The 16,868-nt window shown below is 42.8% G+C and overlaps 1 protein-coding gene across 1 annotated transcript; it reads right to left on the bottom strand.

Moving 5' to 3' along the window:
• Positions 1-4,390: 4,390 nt before the first annotated feature.
• Positions 4,391-7,847, bottom strand: ripply1 (ripply transcriptional repressor 1). The gene is made up of 4 exons (XM_021563310.3): positions 7,401-7,847; positions 6,949-7,027; positions 5,769-5,857; positions 4,391-5,408 (listed from the first exon to the last, which is right to left on the bottom strand). The coding sequence occupies exons 1-4, from the start codon at positions 7,469-7,471 to the stop codon at positions 5,201-5,203; spliced, it is 447 nt and encodes a 148-aa protein (XP_021418985.1). The 5' UTR covers positions 7,472-7,847; the 3' UTR covers positions 4,391-5,200.
• Between the last annotated feature and the right edge of the window lie 9,021 nt (positions 7,848-16,868).

The following is a 16,868-nucleotide window of genomic DNA, read 5'->3' on the forward strand; positions in this document are numbered from 1 at the left end:
GTTCCCCAACCCACAACCCCTCCCCGTTTTTCAACAGGTCGTTCAGTACAGCACCGTTTCCGTTCAATTGAACGGTCGAAAACGTAAAAAAGGAACCCTAGTAATAGGCCTTTTATAGCTCATCTGTAGGCTTCAAAAGAGATGGTGACAAGACGATAATTGTTTAATGAATAATAGATTATTATGGTAAACAAAATCATTTGACTTGCATGATGCTGAAAATGATAATAAATGTTATTCAAAAAGTAATTAGTCTACCTTCATTATATATAGTGCATTTGGAAAGTATTCAGACCCCTTGACTTTTTACACATTTTGTTACATTACAGCGTTATTCTAAAATGTATGAAATACATTTTATGAAAAATCTATTTTGTATTAGCCGAAACAGCTAGAATGGCCCACTGGCTTCCAGCGGCTTGTATTTATTTTTAAATCCTGTATGTTACATTTCAAGAACCCTCCCGCACATGCCCCTAAAAGGGACGCCCGGCCATCCTCACACACTGTGGCTCCTACGGCACTAATCTACATTCTTAAAAGTAAGGGTGCAAGTTGGGACCAAATAAGGTTCTTGAGAGCAATGCCAAAGGGCAACCATTTTAGGGTCTCTGAAGAACCATAAATGGGATGGTTCTTTGAAGAACTATACAAAAATCCAAAACCAGAAATGTTTCGGCCCTCCAGGACCGGATTTGAATAGCCCTGCTATAAGGTTTTAAGCCTTATTTGCATACGTCCCAGGGTGCCTTTTGAGAGAATATTAGAGTTACCAGTACCACCCATGACTGTGTTTGCTAGTGACAGAGACATGATAGTTTTATTGACTCAATTTTACTCCTCTGGTCCTCACCATGTTGGTATTCCAATTTTATTATTTAAAAATATACATATTTTATAAGGCATTCTTATTTTAGGACTTAGTTTTATATAGTGGCCTCAAATAAATCATAGTTTACAGGCCACACCGGTCCTGAAAAGCGATGTGTAATTCCTATTGGAATCCAGCCTGAGTGGAGAAATCCAACATTTTGAATTTTTAGTCACCTGCAACCTGCATTCAGAATGACTGCCAGGGCTGGGAAGACTAACATATGAGAATATCTCAACTGGAACAACTATTTCAGTAACGGGTGCAATAAATGCAGGTAACAGATTGGAATAGTTTAGAAAAATGTATGTTATTTATATTTGAGTAGTATAAGGTCCCAGACCTGCTGTTTTCAACTCTCTAGAGACAGCAGGAGGAGGGGGAGATACTCTGAATGATCGGCTATGAAAAGCCAACTGACATTTACTCCTGAGGTGCTGACTTGCTCCACCCTCGACAACTACTGTGATTATTATTATTTGACCATGCTGGTCATTTATAAACATTTGAACATCTTGGCGATGTTCTGTTATAATCTCCACCCGGCACAGCCAGAAGAGGACTGGCCACCCCTCATAGCCTGGTTCCTCTCTAGGTTTCTTCCTAGGTTTTGGCCTTTCTAGGGAGTTTTTCCTAGCCACCGTGTTTCTACAACTACATTGCTTGCTGTTTGTGGTTTTAGGCTGGGTTTCTGTACAGCACTTTGAGATATCAGCTGATGTACGAAGGGCTATATTAATCAATTTGATTTGATTTGATTAATCAATGCACATGCAAAAACATATATATTGAAACAAACTATTCTAAAAATAAACCTGCAACAGAGCATGCTGAGAAATACTGATAATGGTTTTGGTTCAACTCTGGTTATTAACACCAACACTTTCATTATTTTACACCACAGAATGTTAATTGAACTCTTTAGTCTTAATTTACCTCCTGAATCAACACTTGGAATGTTGCACGGTAAAATCAACACTAGTTAACACTGGCCAATTTGCTGTGAAAGGGACACATCTGCAGGATTACATACAGTGGGGAGAACAAGTATTTGATACACTGCGGATTTTGCAGGTTTTCCTACTTACAAAGCATGTAGAGGTCTGTAATTTTTATCATAGGTACACTTCAACTGTGAGAGACGGAATCTAAAACAAAAATCCAGAAAATCACATTGTATGATTTTTAAGTAATTAATTTGCATTTTATTGCATGACATAAGTATTTGATCACCTACCAAACAGTAAGAATTCCGGCTCTCACAGACCTGTTAGTTTCTCTTTAAGAAGCCCCCCTGTTCTCCACTCATTACCTGTGTTAACTGCACCTGTTTGAACTCGTTACCTGTATAAAAGACACCTGTCCACACACTCAATCAAACAGACTCCAACCTCTCCACAATGGCCAAGACCAGAGAGCTGTGTAAGGACATCAGGGATAATATTGTAGACCTGCACAAGGCTGGGATGGGCTACAGGACAATAGGCAAGCAGCTTGGTGAGAAGGCAACAACTGTTGGCGCAATTATTAGAAAATGGAAGAAGTTCAAGATGACGGTCAATCACCCGCGGTCTGGGGCTACATGCAAGATCCCACCTCGTGGGGCATCAATGATCATGAGGAAGGTGAGGGATCAGCCCAGAACTGGTCAATGACCTGAAGAGAGCTGGGACCACAGTCTCAAAGAAAAACATTAGTAACACACTACGCCGTCATGGATTAAAATCCTACAGCGCATGCAAGGTCCCCTTGCTCAAGCCAGCACATGTCCAGGCCCGTCTGAAGTTTGCCAATGACCATCTGGATGATCCAGAGGAGGAATAGAAGAAGGTCATGTAGTCTGATGAGACAAACATAGAGCCTTTTGGTCTAAACTCCACTCGCCGTGTTTGGAGAAAGAAGAAGGATGAGTACAACCCAAAGAACACCATCCCAACCGTGAAGCATGGAGGTGGAAACATCATTTGGGAGATCTTGGCCAACAACCTCCTTCCCTCAGTAAGAGCATTGAAGATGGGTCGTGGCTGGGTCTTCCAGCATGACAATGACCCGAAACACACAGCCAGGGCAACTAAGGAGTGGCTCCGTAAGAAGCATCTCAAGATCCTGGAGTGGCCTACCAGTCTCCAGACCTGAACCCAATAGAACATCTTTGGAGGGAGCTGAAAGTCCGTATTGCCCAGCGACAGCCCCGAAACCTGAAGGATCTGGAGATGGTCTGTATGGAGGAGTGGGCCAAAATCCCTGCTGCAGTGTGTGCAAACCTGGTCAACAACTACAGGAAACGTATGATCTCTGTAATTGCAAACAAAGGTTCTGTACCAAATATTAAGTTCTGCTTTTCTGATGTATCAAATACTTATGTCATGCAATAAAATGCTAATTAAATTCTTATAAATCATTCAATTAAATTTTCTGGATTTTTGTTTTAGATTCCGTCTCTCACAGTTGAAGTGTACCTATGATAAAAATTACAGACCTCTACATTACAGACCTCTACAAATTACAGACCTCTACTTGCAGGAAAACCTGCATAATCGGCAGTGTATCAAATTATGTGGTTCTCCCCACTGTACATTTCAAGAACCTTTAAGAATTCTGAAGAACCATAGATGCCATGTCAAGAACCTCACACTTAAGAGCTGAGGAAGAACCATTTAAGAAGCTTAATTTTCAGTGTAGTGAGCACCTTTTGAGCTCTGCCCAAGCAAGACACTTGATTGGTTTGACATGTTGCGAGGCGTCACTGGTTTCCACCCCTTTGTAGCTTCTTTCTGCCATATACTTCACCAGGCTTTCCGATTAGGGAAACCTTGTTTTCGACGAGGCTAGGGGTTGTCATGTGACAGGTCAGGCCTTAAGTGGTGAAACTGACAACAGCAAATGCGTCCGGTGAACTGGGACCCCAGAGAGCCTAATCTCTGACCACAACCCTGGATGCCCTCTCTGCTTTCCACCAGTTCAACCTGAGACACTGAAGAGTATGTGTCCCAAATGACACCCTATATAGTGTACTACACTCTTAGAAAAAAGGGTTCCAAAAAGGTTATTCAGCTGTCTACATAAGAGAACCCTTTTTGGTTCCAGGTAGAACTGTTGGGTTCCATGTGGAATCCTCTTTGGAAAGGGTTTCATAAAGGGTTCGTCCTGGAACCAAAAAGGGTTCTGCTATGGGGACAGCTGAAGAGCCCTTTTGGACCCTCTTGTTCTGAGACTGTAGTGAACTTCCACTCTTCCCAGTCCCACAGAACTAGCAGATATGGACAGATCAAAGGAGAGGAGAGATAACAGGGGGGAAACAGAGAGTAGAATCTGATCCCCCTCACAACAACAACAGCAGACCTGCAGTGTGTGCTCCAAATGGCACACTATTCTATAGTGGATTACTTTTGAATAGAGCTCTATGAGCCCTGGTCAAAAGTAGTGCACTATAAAGGGATTAGGGTGCCATTTTGAGCATAAACAATGTTTTTCTCTCTGATCATGTAATCAATAGGAAAATAACAAGATTAAATAATCTGCTTTTCCCAAAATAGGTTTTTATTTTAACCGCTGTTGTTTAGACAGTGTTTGACGGACAATATACACAAAAGTTGAAAAATAGGAAATATATAAACATATACTGTATGTATCTATATACAATTGTACATCATAAATTAGATATGTAAATAAAACGCAAATAGATACTTTTTTTTATACACAAACAAGGTACAGACCCTGAGATAAACTATCCCAATGTGGGATTTAATGTTTGTAGTTATACAATCCCTTGCATACATTCCACTGCCCCAGAGGAAGACTAATATATGGTACTAGAGCAAGACTGCATACATTACTTTTTGCAACTTTCCATTACTATGTATTGCTACAGAAATACATGTAACTCTTTGCTTAACAGAGCTTATGCCAACATAGTGGCAATACAAGATACCAGTTGAAACAGGCTCCACAATTCACATTTAACTTAGGCTTCTTTGCTTTCATGGAGGTAAGATAAACTATCTAGAATACTTAAGACATTACAATTTATTTTCTTGTGCTCGGCATGCTGTGTACTACTGAATATGTGACATAAATGGTTTGTTGGATCGTTCTGTGCTCCTGTAGGACAAGTCTATGACTCTGACTGACAGTGGTTATTCCATTCATAGAATAAGAATGTATTCTGACTGTGAAGACAGCTCCAGTTATATAGGTTCTTCCAGGTGTCTCGCCAGAGGTGTCTCGCCAGAGGTGTTTCCGTCCAGGCATCATTTTCTGTTGTACCACAAAGAGATATTATGGAATATCACCATGTTCCATCTGTTCCAATTGGAAACCCTCTAGACTTCAGTTGTAGCTGGTGTAGTGGGACTGACGCTTGAGGTACTCCTTTTCCTCGCTGTACATTTCTTCTTCCCACTCCTCGTCCTCCTCGTCATCCTCGCTGTCTGACTCCTCGTAGAAGCTGATGGTGGCCTGGACAGGGAAGTTCCTCAGGAGATTCTCTCCGTCGCTGTACAGGTAGTCAAACGACTTGGACTTGGGCCAGAAAAGTCTGCGGTGTTGGGAAGAATAAAGAAATGTTAACAAAACGGATACCTTTCCCATTAGTCTGAGAATTAAAACACACACAAGTAGACCGAAGTGGTAGAGGGAATCAAGAAATGTTAACACACCGAACCCTTGGAATAGCTTCAGACTGAAAACAGACACGTACTAAAGGCCAAATCCTAACTTGAGATCCGCAAAGGCAATTCTTGACTTAAGTAAATCATGCTGTGGTGAGAATGAGATATTAATAACGTATATATCTCAAATTATAATTTGGCCCTAAATGATACAGATATATTATCTGTATCGACACATTAAAACTAAAATGGAGCAGGAGTGTAGCCTGTTGGGACATGGTACTGACCTGACAGGGTGCTGGAAGGACTGGGACTTCCCATTGAATGGGAAGAGACCTGGAGCTGCAGGGGTGGAGTCTGTAGGTCTGGAGTAAGGCTGTAAATACACAGAGAGAGAGAGAGAATTAGGCGTTAATCTACCGCACTGTCCTGTCAAAACACAAATCCACAAACACCAAATGCCCTGCTATCATAACCACCACCTAGACCTCCTCCTGTCCTGCATTAGTTCACCATACTGCCAGACAGAAACACAAATCCACAAACACCTATCTTGACCTGACATCCTGTCCTAGCAAAACCCAACACCAGCGCCAACCACACCACACAAGTTACTGCCAGCTGGAGTTGGGTGCCAAACTAGGGAAGTCACAAGAGGTGTTTGCTGTGTGTGAAGTACCTGAACTTCTCTCTCCCTCTCGCTCTATCATGACAACACTCCCTGAGGTGTCCAGTTTAGTGTTTTTCTGGAAAACAGCAGGAAAGTGCTAAGCTAGTAGGATATCTGGAGGGCACTACTCTCTGGCTGTCGCCTTCGGTGTCGGTGTGAGGTGTGGGGCCAGCTCAGCTCAGGATAGAGCCAGGTTGCATCCTAAGTGGCACCCTATTTCAGATATAGTGAACTACTTTCTGACCAGAGCCCTATGGGTCCTGGTCAAAAGAAATGCACTAAATAGGGAATAGGGTGCCATTTGGGACGCGGCCAGTCAGTAGGGCCATATGGTGCTGCGGGTCAGTCTGACAGGGTGCAACAGACATGCCTTCTCACCCTCTGAGCCTCAGTTGATTGGCTCAGTGACAGGAAAACAGCTAAGCACTCACACCTTCTGCTCTGCAACAGTGCTGCTAATGGTAATACTGCCCTCCCTCTCTCCCTCCATTCCTCTACAGGACTGTCTGACTGTCTCCTGCCTGGCCATGGACACTGCCTTAAATGCTATGCTGCAGCTCCTCTCTCGCTTCAATCAACATTATACACAAATACACAGGCACTATCTTACATTCTATGTGAAATGAAATGCCAGACTTTCACTGCTTTTCTCAACTTTCATATTTTCCTGTATATAAAACTGGTGACCTACATTTGAGGTGGGCTAAGTAGCCCATATTGAACAAACCTAATAAAGAACTGCAACACAACAGAAAAGACCAGACAAGAGCTTATTATTATGGCTAATATAAACTTACACATGACTCTCTGCTTCTCTGGCATTCCCTTTGCATATCCTTCTTGGTTGTGAGCCAAGGTCTCCATAGTGAATCATATCTGCAGCGAGAAAGACCGTGCAGGATGGTTGTAGTGTCAATCAAACAGAGATCATTAACATACTAAGGGATGTGGAAGGAAAACGTGCTCTGAATAATTACATGTGCATGCTGGTATGAATTCACCCTACTGTACAAGCTTAAGTTAGAGAATATTATTGCCTCCACATAAAAATAATAGTATTCAATGTAAAATAATAGACTCCTTTTGGAAAATGACTGAAAAGGCTATTGGGTGGTGCCATAATAAAGCACATTTTACGCGTCAATATAGGTCTACACTTATTAAATATAGACATTATTACACGATATCACCATCAAAAGTGCTATATATTATTCCTGGAATATTCAGTGATCTTATTTGGAGCGCTTACCTGTCATTTGTCTGCGGACGAGGAGCAACAACGAAGGGCGTCTGTTTGACGATCAGACATGCGGTACTCATTTCTGTAGCTGGTATCCCTTGTATACTATACTGAATAACGATATTCCCTTTGCGGTAAACGCGGCGATATCTGCTCTGCTATGGCTTAAATGGGCGGCGAGCCTCTATTGGTGCGCTTCTGTCCCGTGGAACGGCTACACTGAGAAGAAGTATAGATGGATGTCCAACTGGCCACTACGCCCGCGGTTTATAAAGACCTCTAGATCTGGAGGGGGTGTGGGAGGAGTTGACCTGCCAAATGACCATTGGTAGGGGGGTGAGATCAACCTCAGTGGGGGCGAGCCTGTCTGGCAAATGATTGGGGGTCAGGGCAATTTGTTGTGAAGAGTTCTCCAGTTGTCCAAACAGTGGCCCGCAGCGAGAGGGTGAGAAATCTGTTACGGCAGGGTTATTGGAAAAACACAGAGGAGGAAAGAGAGACACCATCTGTGAGAAAGACAGCGGGGGACAAATAAGGGGGAGTCATCCTATTGTTTACCAATTAACGAAGAACAGAGTTTGAGCAACCTCGATGGTTGGGTAAAGAAGGATAGGCCCGCCAAGCAGAGACAATTCTAACACTAATGGACAGAGCAGGCGAAATGTCTGAATTCCCAATGCACTCATATACCACATTCTTATGTAGTCTTAGTTTTGGTATTATTACTTTTAATCTGAAACTATATTTAGTCTATATTAGCTAAATCCCTGTAGCCTAAATCATATAGGCAGAGGTCGTCAACCATGTTTAGTTTACAACTAATCTGTTATCAGGATAATCTACAGTTTATGATTATCAAACACTTGTCTTGAAGGACATCAACAACACCACACAGTTTCAAATGTGACATGGACTCTGATATGACAGAGCCTGTACTTTATTTCTATACAGTACCAGTCAAACGTTTGGACACCTACTCATTCCAGGGTTTTTCTTTATTTGGACTATTTTCTACATTGTAGAATAATAGTGAAGACATCAAAACTATGAAATAACACATATGGAATCATGTAGTAATCAAAAAAGTGTTAAACAAATTAAAATATATGTTATATTTGAGATTCTTCAAAGCAGCCCCCCTTTGCCTTGATGACAGCTTTGCACACTCTTGACATTCTCTCAACCAGCTTCATGGGGTAGTCACCTGGAATGCATTAACAGGTGTGCCTTGTTAAAAGTACATTTGTGGAATTGCTTTCCTTCTTAATGCATTTGAGCCAATCAGTTGTCTTATGACAAGGTAGGGATGGTTTACAGAAGATGGTATTTTACCAAATAGGGCTAAGTCCATATTATGACAAGAACAGCTCAAATAAGCAAAGAGAAACGACAGTCCATCATTACAATAAGACATAACGTTCAGCCAATCAGGAATATTGAACGTTTCTTCAAGTGCAGTCGCAAAAACCATCAAGCGCTATGATGAAACTAGCTCTCATGAGGACTGCCACAGGAAACGAATACCCAGAGTTACCTCTGCTGCAGAGGATAAGTTCATTAGAGTTAACTGCACCTCAGATTGCAGCCGAAATAAATGCAGACACATCTCAACATCAATTGAATCAAGCCTTCATGGTCCAATTGCTGCAAAGAAACCACTACTAAAGGACATCAATAATAAGAAGAGACTGGCTTGGGCCAAGAAACATGAGCAATGGACATTAGACCGGTGGAAATCTGTCCTTTGGTCTGATGAGTCCAAATTTGAGATTTTTGGTTCCAACCGCTGTGTCTTTGTGAGATTTTTGGTTCCAACCGCTGTGTCTTTGTGAGATGCAGATGTTCTCCACATGTGTGGTTCCCACCATGAAGCATGGAGGAGGAAATGTGAGGGTGTGGGGGTGCTTTGCTGGTGACACTGTCAGTGATTTATTTAGAATCCAAGGCACACTTAACCAGCATGGCTACCAAAGCATTCTGCATACGCCATCCCTTCTGGTTTGCGCTTAGTGAGACTATCATTTGTTTTTCAACAGGACAATGACCCAAAACACATCTCCAGGATGTGTAAGGGCTGTTTGACCAATAACGAGAGTGATGGAGTGCTGCATCAGATGACTTGGCCTCCACAATCACCCGACCTCAACCCAATTGAGAGGGTTTGGGATGAGTTGGACCGCAGAGTGAAGGAAAAGCAGCCAACAAGTGCTCAGCAAATGTGGGCACTCCTTCAAGACTGTTGGAAAATAATTACAGGTGAAGCTGGTTGAGAGAATGCCAAGAGTGTGCAATGCATCAAGGCAGAGGGTGGCTACTTTGAAGAATCAAAAATCAAAAATAGATTTTGATTTGTTTAACAATTTTTTGAGAATGCGCCGGAGATGGCTGCCGTTGTACGGGCTCCTTACCAATTGTGCTACTGTTTTTTTGTGTTATTTTGTACATACATGTTTCTGCCACCGTCTCTTATGACCGAAAATAGCTTCTGGGTATCAGGACAGCGATTACTCACCTCGTACTGGACAATGATTTTCTTTAACGAGATGGATGCAAAGGATTTACTTCAGACACCTGACAAGGTCAAAATCCCTGTCATTCACATGAAGAAGAGATGGAGATATCGGAACGTAGGTCAGGCTGCCTTGTAAGGATACGACGCAGAGTGAGTAATCCCCCTCTACCATCAGTCCTATTAGCCAACGTGCAATCATTGGATAACAAAATGGATGAGCTCCGAATAAGACTATCCTACCAACGGAACGTAAAAAACTGTATCGTGGATGAACAACGACATGGATAACATACAGTTGGCTGTGTTTTCAGTCCATCGGCAAGATAGAACAGCTGCCTCCAGTAAGACAAGGGGTCTGTGTCTATTTGTCAACAGCTAGCTAACTATTACCGACGACAAAGGGAAGCACAGCCGGGAGCTGTCCAGTGACACGAGCCTACCAGACGAACGAAATAACATCTAGGCTCGCTTCGAGGCAAGCAACACTGAAGCATACATGAGAGCATCAGCTGTTCCGGACGATGTGATCACGTTCTCTGTAGCCAATGTGAGTAAGACCTTTAAAAAACAGGTCAACATTCACAAGGCCGCAGGGCCAAACAGATTACCAGGACATGTACTCCGAGCATGCGCTGACCAACTGGCAAGTGTCTTCACTGACATTTTCAACCTGTCCTTGACCAAATCTTTAATACCAACATGTTTCAAGCAGACCACCACAGTGCCTGTGCCCAAGGACACCAAGTTACACTGCCTAAATGACTACCGACCCGTAGCACTCACATCTGTAGCCATGAAGTGCTTTGAATGGCTGGTCATGGCTCACATCAACACCATTATCCCAGAAACCCTAGACCCACTCCAATTTGCATACCGCCCAAACAGATCCACATATGATGCAATCTTTATTGCACTCCACACTGCCCTTTCCCACCTCGACAAAAGGAACACCTACGTGAGAATGCTATTCATTGACTACAGCTCAGCGTTCAACACCATAGTGCCCTCAAAGCTCATCACTGAGCTAAGGACCCTGGGACTTAACACCCCCCTCTGCAACTGGATCCTGGACTTCCTGACAGGCCGCCCGAGGTGGTAAGGGTAGGTAACAACACATCTGCTACGCTGATTCTCAACATGGGGGCCCCTAAGGGGTGCGTGCTCAGTCCCCTCCTGTACAGGCACGACTCCAACACCATCAATAAGTTTGCTGACGACACAACAGTGGTTGGCCTGATCACGGACAATGATGAGACAGCCTATAGGGAGGAGGTCAGAGACCTAGCAGTGTGGTGCCAGGGTAACAACCACTCTCTCAATGCGATCAAGACAAAGGAGATAATTGTAAACTACAGAAAAAGGAGGATGAGCACCCCCCAATTCTCATCAACTGGTCTTTCGTGGATTAGGTTGCAAGCTTCAAGTTCCTTGTTGTCCACATCACCAACAAACTATCATGGTCCAAACACACCAAGGGGGCACGACAATGCCTATTTCCCCTCAGGCGACTGAAAGGATTTGTCATGGATTCTCAAAAAGTTCTACAGCTGCACCATCGAGAGCATCCTGACTGGTTGCATCACCGCCTGGTATGGCAACTGCTCGACCTCCAACCGCAAGGCACTACCGAGGGTAGTCGTATGGCCCAGTACATCACTGGGGCCAAGCTTCCTGCCATCCAGGACCTCTATACCAGGCGGTGTCAGAGGAAGGCCCAAAAAATTGCCAAAGACTCCAGCCACCCTAGCTATAGACTAGCGGTACCGGAGCACCAAGTCTAGGTCCAGAAGGCTTCTTAACAGCTTCTAACCCCAAGTCATAAGAATCCTGAAGAGCTAATCAAATGGCTCCCCGGACTATTCGCATTGTCCCCCCCTTAACCCCTATTTTTACGCTGCTGCTACTCTTTGTTTATTATCCATGCATAGTAACTTTACCTCTACCTACATAAACATATTACCTCAGTAACCTCGACGAACCGGTTCCTGATTTTATTAATTAATTTTTACTTCAGTTTATTTTAGTAAATATTTTTACACCTTTTTTCTTAAAACTGCATTGTTGGTTAAGTAAGCGTTTCACTGTAAGGTCTACAGTGTTGTATTCGGTGCATGTGACAAATAACATTTGATTAGATTTTTATTTACATTATTCCATATGTGTTATTTCACAGTTTTGATGTATTCACTATTATTCTACAATGTAGAAAATATTAAAAATAAAGAAAAACCCTTGAATGAGTAGGTGTCCACACTTTTGCATGGTATATATATATTTATTTATTTTATTTATTTTACCTTTATTTAACCAGGTAGGCAAGTTGAGAACAAGTTCTCATTTACAATTGCGACCTGGCCAAGATAAAGCAAAGCAGTTCGACAGATACAACAACACAGAGTTACACATGGAGTAAAACAAACATACAGTCAATAATAAAGTATAAACAAGTCTATATACAATGTGAGCAAATGAGGTGAGAAGGGAGGTAAAGGCAAAAAAAGGCCTTGGTGGCAAGGTAAATACAATATAGAAAGTAAAACACTGGAATGATATATATATATATTGAAATATATATAATGCATATTGAAATATTGAATTTGAAATGTATATATATAGTTGAAATCGGGAAGTTTACATACACTTAGGTTGGAGTCATTAAAACTTGTTTTTCAACCACTCCACACATTTCTTGTTAACAAACTATAGTTTTGGCAAGTCGGTTAGGACGTCTACTTTGTGCATGACATAAGTCATTTTTCCAACAATTGTTTACAGACAGATTATTTCACTTATAATTCACTGTATCACAATTCCAGTGGGTCAGAAGTTTACATAGACTAAGTTGACTGTGCCTTTAAACAGCTTGGAAAATTCCAGAAAATTATGTCATGGCTTTAGAAGCTTCTGATAGACTAATTTACATCATTTGAGTCAATTGGAGGTGTACCTGTGGATGTATTTCAAAGGCCTACTTTCAAACTCAGTGTCTCTTTGCTTGACGCCATGGGAAAATCAAAAGAAATCAGACAAGACCTTAGAAAAAAATGATAGATAGACTGGTTCATCCTTGGGAGCAATTTCCAAATGCCTGAAGGTACCAAGTTCATCTGTACAAACAATAACACGCAACTATAAACACCATGGGACCACGCAGCCGTCATACCGCTCAGGCAGGAGACGCGTTTTGTCTCCTAGAGATGAACACACTTTTGTGCGAAAAGTGCAAATCAATCTCAGAACAACAGCAAAGGACCTTGTGAAGATGCTGGAGGAAACAGGTACAAAAGTATCTATATCCACAGTAAAACGAGTCCTATATCGACATAACCTGAAAGGCCGCTCAGCAAGGAAGAAGCCACTGCTCCAAAACCGCCATAAAAAAAGACAGACTACGGTTTGCAACTGCACATGGGGACAAAGATTGTACTTTTTGGAGAAATGTCCTCTGGTCTGATGAAACAAAAATAGAACTGTTTGGCCATAATGACCATCGTTATGTTTGGAGGAAAAAGGGGAGGCTTGCAAGCCGAAGACCACCATCCCAACCGTGAAGCACGGGGGTGGCAGCATCATGTTGTGGAGGTGCTTTGCTGGAGGAGCGACTAGTGCACTTCACAAAATAGATGGCATCATGAGGTAAGAAAATGATGTGGATATATTGAAGCAACATCTCAAGACATCAGTCAGGAAGTTAAAGCTTGGTCGCAAATGGGTCTTCCATATGGACAATGTCCCCAAGCGTACTTCCAATGTTGTGGCAAAATGGCTTAAGGACATCAAAGGCAAGGTATTGGAGTGGCCATCACAAAGTCCTGACCTCCATCCTATAGAAAATGTGCGGGCAGAACTGAAAAAGCGTGTGTTAGCAAGGAGGCCAACAAACCTGACTCAGTTACACCAGCTCTGTCAGGAGGAATGAGCCAAAATTCACCCAACTTATTGTGGGAAGCTTGTGGAAGGCTACCCAAAACATTTGACCCAAGTGAAACAATGTATAGGAAATGCTACCAAATACTAATTGAGTGTATGTAAACTTCTGACCCACTGGGAATCTGATAAAAGAAATGAAAGCTGAAATAAATAATTTTCTCTACTATTATTCTGACATTTCACATTCTAAAAATAACGTGTTGATCTTAACTGACCTAAAACAGGGAGTTTGTATTAGGATTTAATGTCAGGAATTGTGAACATTTAAGTTAAAATGTAATTTGGCTATGTATATATTAGGGCTTTGTCGTTATCAAACATTTTCCCTGTAAATGTCAAAGTAGTCACTAGCCCTATTCAAAGCCAATAGTGTTATACAGAGCGCACGTGTCATAGCCTATCCAGGTGTGAGAATCCTCACCACCGTGTTCTAATGGTCCTAATGGTTCTAATAGCCGCGTTACGGCTTCCTCTAGAAAAGCAAACCTGGAGCCCAGCAGCTCCCGCCGAGACAGCAAACTGGCGCATACGGAACAAATGGATAGGGACACGCAGACTTATACCATTACTCAGAACACTCGAACGCGCTATCAGCGTAACCAGTCGATATTTATCAGGAGGACACTATCTATTCAACTTGCAGCATGCACCAACATCGTTGGACTGATTGCGTTAATTACATTACAATGATTACATACGAATTCACGTTAAAAACGCAGAAAACAGTGACATGATTTCACTTCAGGCAATGCTTGAGAAATAAAAGGCTAATTCTGTCCAAAATCTAGGATTTAAACATGAATGAAACCCCTGTTTTTTTTCACATTGGGACCTCCCTACCCTAAACCCTTACCCTAAACCCTTACCCTAATCCTAACCATAATCATAACTATTTCCTAACCTAAACCCTTACCTTAACCATTTTACATTTCAACTTCAATGCGACATCCCAAGGAACCCGGATAGCAAGGACCTAACATCTAGGGGTGAAACTAAATTAAACTTCAATAGACATTTCAGAAAATAATAATTGCATGCTTATCATGGTAACACCTTTGCCCATGGTTTACAAATACGCTGTGACAAGATATGATTAGTAATATCCATTACAAGGAAAGGGATTGTCTTTTCTCACCGACAACAGTCAGCAGATGAATACAAGAGCAAAGAAAAAGACTCATCCAACAGGCTCCAAAGGGCCACACAAAAGTATTCTGGATCATTTATTTGATCTTTCTATCCTATTCTATGACTATGCTCAGAGGATGACTAAGGTCTTGACCAGAAAAGACAGACTATGGCCGACTGATGTGGAATAGAAAGCTGTCCAACAAAACCAACAGTCATCCGGAAGTATTCCAGATCATTTATTGTCTCTTTCTATTCTAAGAAGATTATAATGTGTTCTAGAAGGCTGGAAGGTCATCACCAGAACAGGCTATGGTCAAGTCACCTGACTTCAACAAATAGTACTAGCATTTAGACAAAAGCTGTCCGGATATCTGATCTCTAAAATAGAGCCTTTACAACAACAACAAGGAATGGCACAGCTTGTTTACTTTGCTCATCTGTGTGTGTGTGTGTGTGTGTGTGTGTGTCCCACTGTTTTCACATTTGCTGATAGATAGTAGAGGCACAGAGAACCCCCTCCCTTCTCCTCCCCAAAAGCCTCTCTCTCCCCCATGGTGTGGAATGCCAGTAATTGGCGACCAACTGCTCTTTTGTCTTATGTTCCTTTCACAAGGTCAATATGACCCTTATCTAGGCAAAACTTAAAATAATTGTGGTGGTGGTGATAACATTTTGAGCTAAACAAAGCTTAGGATACTTACATAATCCTCTCAGTCCCTTTTGGGGACTTTGGGGCGGGCAGGCTAAATAAAAACACGTCAGGTTGCTGTGAAGTCGGCCTTGTAGGCCTGTAGCCTTGGCTAGAATGAGTTCAGGGATGTCTTGGTGTCTGGGTTGGCTTGGCATGGAGAGACAGTGGGTAGTTTGAGCTCTATAGCTTCAGATATAGTGAGAGTAATGTGGAAAGTGTGCTCACCAACACTGATCTGGTTTTATGGAGCGGTCTAATATGGTAGTTAGTTACATGGGCAGATTGTAAGTAATTACTTTACATGTACAGCCCAGGTCAATTCTATTTGAATTCATTCAATTCAGGGCATGAATTGAAATTCCATTGAAACTCAATAATTGATTTTTTTTTTTTAAATCAATTAATGTTTTGAAAAGTCCACACTGAAAATAACTGTCAATTTTCAATCTCCTGATTTGTCTGAATTGACCTGAAACCGGGTGTATGTGTGTAACCACAGTGTGTCCCTGCCTCTAGCCCTCCTGACCACGCCTCACCCCTCTGGCCTCATTACGGGAGATGTTGGGGTGTCAGGTCAGCCCTCGCTTCCCTCCACTTACAGCTCCACAGGCACACTCCAGGGCCCAATTCCCCCCTCTCCAGGGCCCAGTGCCCCCCTCCTCTCTCTCCTTGCATCCTGTGCTAGCTGTGCTAGCAGTGCTGGCTGTGTCACTAGAGATTCTGGATTCGAGTCCAGGCTATGTCTGCGACCGGGAGACCCATGAGGTGGCGCACAATTGGCCCAGCGTCGTCCGGGTTAGGGGAGGGTTTTGGCCGGCAGGGACGTCCTTGTCCCATCGCGCACTAGCGACTCCTGTGGCGGGCCAGGCGCAGTGCACGCTGACAAGGTAGCCAGGTGTACAGTGTTTCCTCCGACACATTGGTGCGGCTGGCTTACAGGTTAAGTGGGAATTGTGTCAAGAAGCAGTGCGGCTTGGTTGGGTTGTGTTTCGGAAGATCTCAACCTTCGCCTCCCAAGTCCGTACGGGAGTTGCAGCGATAAGACAAGACTGTAACTTCAAATTGGATACCACGATATTGGGGGGGGGGGGGGGGGAAAGGGGGGGGGGGAAGAGACAGTCCTGTTTTGTACAGCGTTTACATAGGGGTAAAGTGACAAGGCAACAGGATAGGTAATAGACTGAGCTGTAGCAGCAGTGTATGTGGAGCAGTA

Source organism: Oncorhynchus mykiss, chromosome 15, assembly GCF_057628025.1.
Source record: "Oncorhynchus mykiss isolate SJ-2025 chromosome 15, ASM5762802v1, whole genome shotgun sequence".
In the NCBI taxonomy this organism is placed as follows: Eukaryota; Metazoa; Chordata; class Actinopteri; order Salmoniformes; family Salmonidae; genus Oncorhynchus; species Oncorhynchus mykiss.

What these genes read in the sequence shown, in the direction of transcription:
- ripply1 (XM_021563310.3), bottom strand. Translation starts at nt 7,471, where the DNA reads ATGAGTACCGCATGTCTGATCGTCAAACAGACGCCCTTCGTTGTTGCT. An exon ending in CGTCCGCAGACAAATGACAG is followed by an intron (nt 7,028 to 7,400) that starts GTAAGCGCTCCA and finishes TTCTCGCTGCAG; the next exon opens with ATATGATTCACTATGGAGAC. An exon ending in TCCTTCCAGCACCCTGTCAG is followed by an intron (nt 5,409 to 5,768) that starts GTCAGTACCATG and finishes CCAACACCGCAG; the next exon opens with ACTTTTCTGGCCCAAGTCCA.